Source organism: Tripterygium wilfordii, chromosome 7 (genome assembly GCF_013401445.1).
Source record: "Tripterygium wilfordii isolate XIE 37 chromosome 7, ASM1340144v1, whole genome shotgun sequence".
NCBI lineage: Eukaryota > Viridiplantae > Streptophyta > Magnoliopsida > Celastrales > Celastraceae > Tripterygium > Tripterygium wilfordii.
Window position 1 is genome coordinate 14,748,520 of NC_052238.1, and position 10,367 is coordinate 14,758,886.

At 35.4% G+C, this 10,367-nt stretch overlaps 1 protein-coding gene across 4 annotated transcripts; it reads left to right on the top strand.

Moving 5' to 3' along the window:
- The first annotated feature begins 2,405 nt into the window (after positions 1-2,405).
- LOC120001335 (protein TIC 62, chloroplastic) lies at positions 2,406-9,308 on the top strand. Of its 4 annotated transcripts, none has more exons than XM_038849601.1 (14): positions 2,406-2,613; positions 3,117-3,234; positions 3,312-3,384; positions 3,470-3,509; positions 3,620-3,829; positions 4,156-4,237; positions 4,336-4,408; positions 4,512-4,622; positions 5,097-5,240; positions 5,951-6,084; positions 7,095-7,274; positions 7,889-8,095; positions 8,704-8,787; positions 8,879-9,308. In XM_038849601.1, the coding sequence occupies exons 1-13, from the start codon at positions 2,427-2,429 to the stop codon at positions 8,759-8,761; spliced, it is 1,617 nt and encodes a 538-aa protein (XP_038705529.1). In that variant the 5' UTR covers positions 2,406-2,426; the 3' UTR covers positions 8,762-8,787; positions 8,879-9,308. The 4 variants fall into 4 exon arrangements, 3 of the variants coding, with proteins under 3 accessions (XP_038705529.1, XP_038705530.1, XP_038705531.1); XM_038849602.1 differs by having other exon boundaries at positions 3,653-3,829; XM_038849603.1 differs by lacking the exon at positions 7,095-7,274.
- The last annotated feature ends 1,059 nt before the right edge of the window (positions 9,309-10,367 follow it).

The following is a 10,367-nucleotide window of genomic DNA, read 5'->3' on the forward strand; positions in this document are numbered from 1 at the left end:
AAATCATGTGCATTCATCTTAACATTCGGGATTATTTGGACAAAAATTAATGGGATCCATAGGACTGTTAAAAAAAGATATGTTGGGCAGACCTCGAGCCTCTTGCAGCCAAAGCAGATTGGAGTGCCATCATGCTGGTGATTTATACAAAAGGTCTGATTCCAATAATCCCGAACACCGTATCCTGGTCCAGAAACCTGGACATATTAAGAATTCACATTGAATTAAGCACATTCTAAGTTCTAACAAAATCTTCATATAAAAATTGCGAAATTAAAATAGAAAAAATTACTTACTGGTTCGTCACAAACATCACATATTATCTGACTTGGATATGTAGGTCTTCTTTTAAACGTATTCTTAATCCTCGAACTAGAACTGGAACCCGACTTGTGTTGCGATCTGAAATATATATATATGACAATTCTCACATGCGCACCAACTTTACACAAAAAACTACACAATATTTCAAAGAAGGAGCCTGATTTTTTTTCACCAAAATCCCATAATTAATTACCTCGATTTATTTGAAATTTGAAGGCTTTCTTCGACAGCTTTCGCTAGTTCAATATCTTCATCATCTAATAAATTACATGTACAACATACATGAAAGTATTAGTTTTTTTTTTCCTTAATTAAGTACAAGTAATTAAAATTAGTACTTGAAGTTATTCAAATGTACAATATTATTGAAATTGAAAACTAATTTTGGGACAAACCTTGACTCTGAGTATTGTTGTATTCTTGAAGAGAAAGCTCGGTGGCTCGACTGATATCTGCGATCTCTCCCGGTGATAATGCCTCCTTTTTATTAACGATTTAACAAAAATATTTAGAAACAATATTAATTGTATACAAGTACTGCAAATTCAAACTTTCACAATTAGAAAAATTTTACACTAATAATAATAATTTTATAAAAAAAAAAACCCAGAAATTAGGGATGAAGGATTGATGAAGTTACCATTGACTTGTTCAGAAATAACCCAAAATGCCCTAAATGAAGAGAACCAGAATGTTTCTAGGATCATGTTTATATATGGAGTGTGATTGGAAACATTAGCAAATTGTGATTTCAATATATATTGCATGCGGAATTTGTATAATATATATTTATGCATGTCTTTTGCATGCTTTTTTCATTTATAACGAACAATATTTATTTTCAAATTTAATGTTTTTTCTCCTTACATTTATATTTATTATATGAAGAGTATATAAAAAAAATTAAATTGAGATCAAACATATTTCTTTTATTAAAGAAAAAAAAAGTTCTTCAATTTTTTATCTTTTGTCCGTGCATGCATATTTACATTTACAATTTGAGAATATATTATTCTTAAAATGATAGATATCTTATTAAATAAATGGGTTGAAATGCATTAATGTGTATTTTTTTTTGTTTTAAGTATAAAATATAAAGTGGGATACCATTTGGATAACAAAGTACCAACAACCAAAAAAAAATCATGATTTTTGTTTAGAAAAAAAATGTGTTTGCTTTTGAAACAAATAGAGCCGAATTATCCTTGCTTTGAAGAATTTGATGTCCTATGTATGATAAGTATGGCCACTTTAGTGTATTATCCTTGACAATATTAACAAATAGATTATAGCCACATATTATAAGACATATCACTTCAAACATACTTTTATTTATTTATTTATATAATTGAGAACGACACTATATAAGTTTATCCATTTGAACATTTTATATGAATCTAAACTCGAACCGTTAGGTCCGCAAGCACATAAGTTTCCCATTTAACGACATGATAAGTTGAGCCCAAACCCATCGGAATGGTGATATTGCTCCAAATATAAATCGAACTAAGACTTTCCAACACTATCAGGCAAATGGTTTAAACCATATTAGACGGAGTTAGACTATTCTTTCTTAACACATGAATTAAAATTAACTTTGATGATTGGGAATACTACAACATCTATGGCCATCGCCATTGCAAAATCAATGAGAGAGATTGAATAATTTTTTTTATGAGGTGAACGGGCAATCAAGTTAGGGTTTTCCACATATGGACTCGGAAGAACAATTGAGGGGGTGGTGATTTATAAAGCTTCAAGGAATTTTGAATACACACCTGAACCACTAGTTTGAGTGATAAAAATGATGTGTATCATTCTGATGATAAAGGTTTCAATACCTCGTCACCCGTTTTAAAAAAAAGAACTTTGAATAATAATCCGAATAGGATTAGTTGGGCGTTTAAATAGCTGGGCCGACTCAATGCTTAAATGGGCCTCTGTGGGCCAAGAGTCCAATAGCCCATCCATGCTTTTGGGCTTAGTGTGGGTCCCAACATATCCAGATGGAGTGGACCTTGCGAACTATCTGGAAGATAAAAAAGGAACTGTTTTGTGTGTCACTGATTCGCCAGTTCAGTTCGCACACACATTGCGCCCAAATGGAGTGTTGTTCCGTCCGATCACCACCGATAGTGACGATCATACCCTCATCTCTTCCCAAGAGTGGCTTCTTCATCGAGAAACATTTTGTGCATGGCCAGGTTCTCAAATACTCCAATTCAAAGAGTCACTCCAATGCCAGAAACCTCAAACATTCTCATACAATCACAGCCCGACAAGTTTCAGGTGCTTTAATCATTCTTTCACAATTAATTGCTCATTTTCTGCTCAAAGGTGGAAACTGTAGATAATCTGAATTTTGCTTACACGTTTTAGCGAAGTGAATGAGTTCAGTGTTTTTCAAAATTATGGGCGAGAAATTGGGATCCCGCAAAAATTTGTACACCATTGGTTTTTTTTTTTGTTGGGTTTTCTGGGGGAATGTGCTTTTACTGTACTACGGAAGGAAAGAGTACGAATTTCATTTTTCCGGAATCACATCGGAATACACTGCTTGAATCATGGAGAAGTAGTGTTTTCATGTTTTGAATGTAGTCAATTAATGGAGAAGTTGAAGTATATGCTAATCTTTCCTTCTCAGTTCCTGTTATGTTTTCAAAATTCCAGCTACATTTCGTCCTGTTTTAGTGGAAAGAGAATTTTGTGTTTTACCTTTTATGCTGAAGAGAAAAAATCATCAGGTAATTGTTTTCTATGTATGTGTAATTGGTGTTAATCATTTTCTCAAGGCATTGCAAAAATCAGCTCAATAGCGGTTGAAGCTGTTCCTAAGACTGTGAATACAAAAGATGAGAATCTTGCATTTGTTGCTGGTTCTACTGGGAGAGTTGGCTCGAGAACAGTGAAGTTAAACTCTTAACAATCGGAAATTCCCTTCATGTCTAAGTCTATAAGCTTTTCATAATAACTGTAACCTTCGTCAGGGAGCTTCTGAAACTTGGATTCAAAGTTAGAGCTGGTGTGAGGAGTGCTCAGAAAGCAGAGTCTCTGGTCCAGGTAATTCGATTAAATGACACAAAGAATCTACTATGGTTGTTTGAATTAATTACATTACTGAACTGAAGAGTTATTTCATCTACAGAGTGTTAAAGAAATGAAGCTTGACATTGACGGAACTCAATGTAAGGAAAAAGACGGAGTATGGAATGCTGTTGCTTTCATTTTTAATAAGAAAAAAGGGCATTGATATGTTTGACCACATATTTGATCTGTTTGACAAAAGATCCTCTAGCAAATAACAGGAATTCTTTGGTCTTTAGCCCAGCTATAGACAAGCTTGAAATTGTGGAATGTGACTTGGAGAAACGAGGTCAGATTGGACCAGCATTGGGCAATGCATCTATAGTTATATGCTGCATTGGTGCTAGTGAGAAGGAGGTTTTTGATGTTACAGGTCCTTACCGAATTGACTATCAGGCTGCCAAAAACCTCGTCGATGCAGGTAAAAGCCACCAAACTATAATTTTTTTTGGTGTCATTGTGGTCCAGTTACTCAGTTGTCCTTGGAAACCCATGTCTTTTTTTGTGGTGGAATATTCTTTCAAAGCTCAAAAATTAATTACAAAAGAAAGGAGGTTTCCGGTGGCAATGAAACTGATTTGTTTTTGAACCATTTTGAAATAATTACAATGAGTTTGACATATAGGAAGGAAAAGTATAGATGGAGCCTGTATTTCTGTTGGAAATAATAGCCTTTTCTGCCTGATACAATGAATGCTCATTCCAGACCAGTAAACTTTATGAAGTCAACTTTCATATGATATGCAGCAACTGATGCAAAGGTTAAGCATTTTATTTTGGTTTCATCGCTGGGAACAAACAAAGTTGGATTTCCTGCTGCTATTCTAAAGTAAGCTTGCAATTTCGGCTCAAAAGAGAATCTGCTATATGGAGCATATTTCCCCATTTAATGGATTTATTGACTTGCTTTGGTTTATGATTCTAAAGTTTATTTTGGGGGGTCCTCATTTGGAAGAGGAAAGCAGAGGAAGCACTATTAGCCAGTGGTATACCTTACACTGTATGTTTTCTCCAAGTATTTGTATCTTCGTTTACTGGATGTTGAATTCTAGGTTTATGTCATGTACCTTTGCTCGAACCTGATTAAGTATAGTGGTTACCAGATAGTGAGACCTGGAGGAATGGAGCGACCAACTGATTCTTACAAGGAAACTCATAATATGAATCTTTCAGAAGAAGATACTTTGTTTGGTGGTCAGGTCTCAAATCTTCAGGTACTCTTTAAATTAGATAACAGATGCATATTGAATATCCAGGTTGGAATGCCATATTAGGACAGAGAACGGAAGTATTTGACACCCTTTGTAATTAGCCTTCATTACTCTTATCATTTACAAAAAAGAATCTGGCATTATGGATTGAGCATTTAAAATTACTTATAATCAAAATATAGTGAGTGCATCTTCTTTCTTCTTCTTTTGTGTGCCTGTGATGGGGGGAAAAAAGACAATGCAATTGGTAATATGTTGATATATTTTGATATCTTGTAATGCATGGATTTTATTTCGAAAACTTCCTGCGTACATGTATAATTTGTATCTCTGAGACTGTCATATGGTATGAATGCTGTATGGATGACCCCTACTCTGTCAATATTTATATGGTACATCAATGAGGTGATTTAAGTAGTTTAAGTTCTTAAGTTCATCAGAGAGCAACATGAATTTATGTTTTATTATGATCCGTAGGTGGCAGAACTCATGGCATTCATGGCCAAGAACCGTAGTCTTTCATACTGTAAAGTAGTGGAAGTTATTGCAGAAACAACTGTGCCATTGACTCCCATGGAGAAGCTTCTTGCCAAAATACCATCTCAACGCATTGAACCAAAGGTACAGATTCATGCCGAGGGATTTTTTCTCTCTTAACATTTACCTAAGGCGAAGTGAAATTTGATATCTTTGTATCTAGATGGATGAACTTTATTCACTTTTATAATTGGAGAAGAAGAGAAAATGTCAAACTAGGACTAGACAGTCAAGTAATCACGCGAATATCTAGGTTAATTGACTTTCGGCTCCCTCTGGCAAAAAATTGTGGAAAAATTAACTCCGTGCAGTGACAATAAAGTGCTAAAAGATGGGATCTATTTCATGCAGGGAATCTTGATCCTTCAGTACCTGCTCCTGTATTAGGAAAATGCATCAATTACAACGGATCGTGCACTCATTTGGTTTTACTTAGTAACTTTTCGACTAGGTTGAGTGAAGTGACTTAGGAAAAATGAAATTGTCTTTAAAATAGCAAAAGTTGAGGGTATCTTACTGAGAAGTATCAGAACTAAAACCAATTGTTCGTAGAAATAAATCATTCCCCATTTATTTAACTCCATGCTTGAATATCAAGCAAATGTGAGGGAAGGAGGCTTTCTAGACAGAATTTACTGAACTTGGTTCTAAGATTTAATGTATACATGATGCACTGAACCCCGATTTGTATGTAAACCATCAAATACTATGTTAATAAGTGAGAATAACTCCTTTTCAGCATCCTGTTTTATCTTAAGTACCCAGATTAATAGAAAAGCTTTGTATGGCATCAGGATTCAGATGCTGCAAGTGAGTCCCAGCCTGTGCCTCCTAAAAGTGTGGTGTCTGGGGCTGCAAGTACAGTTGAAGAGGAACCTTTCAGAGAAGAAGTAGTGGTGACAAGGCAGCCATTTTCTCCATATACTGCGTAAGACCAAGCGTATTTGGATTTTGGTATATTCTTTAGAATAGTGACAGTTTAAATTATATTGCCTCTATTCTGTCATATTTATAAAAATAGTGTTGAAGCCACCCACATCTCCTACTCCAACATCTAGCACTTATGCATGCCATCCATTCAAGTAATAAGGATGCTGTACACCTGCAGTGTCCGTCACCTTACACTGCTTAAGTTGTATATGCTCGGAATATAATAATCTCTCAACTTTTTCACCATAACCCACAGAAGCCGTGAGGCGTGGCCATTGCTGCAGGAATGAATTGTTGGGTTCCCTTATCTATAATCCAAGTACATGGGTTTGAGTACCCAATATGCACCATCTTTCTTTTTCTAATTTTTTTCCTCCAGTTTTCAGTCGATTTTAGGTGCACCCAAACAAGTCGTCAGTTTTAAATTTTTAGTTTCTACTATTTTTTATCTACAGAATTCTCAACAGTGATCCAGACATGCATCTAAGTGACTAATCTGGATTTCTATGTCAGCTTTTGTTCTTACTATATTCTTACTGCGTTAGATGGTTTCAAATAATATTCGTCCCATAATCTAGCGCAACCAGTTGTTCAGAAAGAAAGATTAAATACTGTCAGTGCAATGTCAAAGCCTATGAGTTCTGATGCTCAAACTAACGCATTGAGTTTGATGCAATAACTGATGCTTCACACTGCTGGGACCAAATGAAGAAGAGAAATCAAAATATTTTGATAATCAAAAATTGGAAAGGGGAAATGAAAGGTGAAAACTGAACCAAAACAGTCTTTGGTTCTACTATGCAACTTTTTCCCCTTCTAAGAGCAGTAATGCAAATAGATGATTGCCTATGCCTGCTTTGCACTTCTTTAAAAGAAGCAGAAAACTGGTGGCAAAAATAAATTCCAAAGACGTTAAGATATTGCAAGGCTCTTTCTACTTATTTTGCCTAAGACATTTTCTCCCCAAAGACTTGTGCTTTGTTTAATTTGAGTCTGTCTTTCGGGCAGTTATGAGGATCTCAAGCCTCCTAGCTCTCCAAGCCCTACACCGAGTGGTGCCGAAAAGATATCTGAAGAAGTTCCGTCACCATCAAATGGAGGCAACAATGTGCCAACGGTTACAGTTTCTGGTGTTTCTGAGAATGATCCTTCTCAGAATTTGACTTCTAACAATTCACCCTTCCTTGTGTAAGAATCCTACTTTCATGCAGGCTTGAATTAAAGAAATATTACCTTGATGTAAGAATCCTTGCCATATGTGAGTATCTTACCAAGCAGGTATGGCAAGGCTCGTTCTACTTATTTTGCCTAAGAAATTTTTAAGCCAACAGTAGTGCTGCCAGTGTTGCAGTTCTTCTCATGAATAATTTTTATTAAAACAAATATTTGTTAGTTCACATATATAATGCAAATACAAAATAGGATAGTGTTGACGGTTCAGTACTTCAGTTAAGTACTGTGACTTGTCATTTTTGGATGTTGCTTTTCTATCCTTGGCATGCATGAGGCTCTGATTCTATTGTCATCGTTTCTTGGAACATGACTGCCTCTTTTGCTCATTTTATTGTTGAATTCATTTTTAGTTGCTTTACATTTTATCCTGAATCGTGGAGAGGACTGTGAGTGCTAGTTTACATAGTTCTTTTTCCTAAGACTGCTAGTTGCCTAGTTTTCATTGGTTGTCTTCTTAAGAGGAATTTCCTATTGTTTGGATGGGCTAGGTTACAGTTTGATGCGATGGTATTTCTTCGTGTTTTCTTTCCTTTCCTTTCCCCTAATTTATGGATGCATTATATTTTCAGATATGATGATATGAAGCCCCCAACATCACCAACACCGAATCAGCCTGATGGGACCCTCCTATCAACATTGTCCCAAGATGGCTCATTGCAGATGCCCACCATGTCTGGCAACGACACAAGTCAACCTTTAACAGCAGATATACCAGTGGAGAAGCAGCATCATAATGAACCAAAACCAAGACCAAGGCCACTTTCACCTTTTACTATGTAAGCATTTCTCTCCACTACTCATCAAAAAACTTCACTTGTTTCTTTTTTCCCCCGGTTTATTCGAGTTCCTAAAGATAATCATAGAAATGAAGTTTTTTAAAGCTGATATAGAAAATTTATCTTAAACTATCTTCTTAAATAGAAATTATATTCTTAATGACATTGATATGTCTTTTTAACAATAGGTCATAATATATAACTCTGGCACATAGATAAGCAAATTTAGAAAGCATGATGTCATTTAGGTGTGCTTAGAACTACACCATTCCGGTGCAAAGGAAAAGAACCCCTGCACAAGTTCCAGCAGTCGAGGTGAGGTCTGGGAAATGCGAGATGACCTTACCCTGCAATGTGAGGGTGTTTTTTTTTTTTTCCGAGATTTGAACTCATGACCCATAGATTGGGATGAAGAGACCTTATCACCTGGCCTAAGATGCACTCTCAGGCATGCTGTTAGCTATACCATCAAATTTTTAATCCTGTCTCTAGATTGTTCAAACCCAGCCAGCATGCAGAATCAGTGTTTGAGTTTGATCATGCTCTCATAGTTTCAGGATAGAAGTTATTGTAAGTTGACTATTTCCTCTGCTTTATGAAATAATTAGGTATGAAGACTTAAAGCCTCCAACGTCTCCCATGCCATCCCCGGGGAAAAGCAAATGACACCACCACCTAGCAATTTTAGCAAGGTGCATCTTTTTCTCTCTCCACTTGATCAAGCTATTCTTTGGCGAAAATTCTCATGATAGCAAAGTAAAACTGCCTGCCACAATTCAACAGGTGACTGGGAGTTGACTGAAACACTGTGCTGCAGAACGCAATTGGCATCTTTTCCTTGGAATTTGTCAAAGGCTACCAAGTGAAATCGGCACAGCTTTTCTTGAGATATTCATTCTGAATTCACCACTTTTTCTCTAGACATAGTTGTCAAAAATTCAATGTCATATAAGTTTCTTCTTTAATGTCATCAGAATTCTTGGTATGTTGTGTGCATGATTTTCTAGAATTCATGTTATCATTGAATGCTAGAGACAGTGTTAGGGATGGATCATCTATAACATTTTTAAGGAGCGTTCATGCATGTGAAAAAACGAGATTCGTTGGGCACAAAGAACTGAATTGGCTCGACAAACTTGTGGAAAAACAAGTTGGTTGCTTTACCCCTTTCATCTGTATATGATGCATGTAATGGAAGCAAATATTATCACCAGACTGTTTGTGGTCTTAGTTCTGATTCCCTGTAGTCTGCACTAAGGCTGAGACCATGATCATAGAAAATGTTCTGTGGGGCTTGAAACTGATCATGGCACTTTTAATTTTAGTTCCTTCTTTCATTTCTACCCAGGTGTATAATCCTCCATAAAATTCTACTTCATGAGAGAATTGGATAAAGTTTTGATATAATCTTGTAGATCTATCTTCCTTCTTCTATTGTAAGTCTTTGCCTTAATCAATTGTTCAGATTTTTTTTTACTATGGTGACTCTGCCTATTAGAGTTGTACTAATGTTGATAAAACTAGAGGTGCTTGAAGAGGAACCATTAGTTGATTTGAAAAGGCACCAATCAAATGTAGAAAAACTTGCAAAAGCATGCTGTAACCTAAAGTAATCCCTAATCAAACAATCCCAAGAGCTTAAAACTTATGAGGAGTAAACCCTTTGGACCCGTGTATTGTATCTTCGAAAATTTCCCTGCACGGGAACAGGGTATTTCTCTGACATTATACCTTTTTTACGAGGTATGTCTCCAAAGTGTTGGTGATAAGTTTCGAATCTAGAACCCATGAGTTTATATGAAATATAAAGAACCAATTCGGTCAATCCTTTGGGTACACACAATTAAGGTGTTTGGAAGAGAGACTTATAGGCACACACAGAAGCCTAAGATTCAAGTCCTATATAGAAATTTGTGAATGTTGAATATTGCCGTTGCTTTCGAGTTTCATTTCATAAGATTGTTCCATCTCAAAATAATTGGAACCCTTTAGTTCATTTGGGACTCCCTAGAGGATAGTATAATATTGTTATCCAATATATAAGTTAATCATATCTAGTGTGTGGAAATGTTCTTGTATTATGCTTGAATAGTATATTTATTAGACAAAATGATAGTATATTAGTATAGGATTTGTCGTAAAATGTCTTAATAATAATTATTTTTTAATCATTTTATTATTTTATGTGTTTTTATATTAATTTAATTATCAAAAATCACCAAATCTCATCCTTACTAATATCATTAGAAATAATCTTATACATATAAAACTC

What these genes read in the sequence shown, in the direction of transcription:
- LOC120001335 (XM_038849601.1), top strand. Translation starts at nt 2,427, where the DNA reads ATGGAGTGTTGTTCCGTCCGATCACCACCGATAGTGACGATCATACCC. An exon ending in CACAGCCCGACAAGTTTCAG is followed by an intron (nt 2,614 to 3,116) that starts GTGCTTTAATCA and finishes CATTTTCTCAAG; the next exon opens with GCATTGCAAAAATCAGCTCA. An exon ending in CTCAACGCATTGAACCAAAG is followed by an intron (nt 5,241 to 5,950) that starts GTACAGATTCAT and finishes GTATGGCATCAG; the next exon opens with GATTCAGATGCTGCAAGTGA.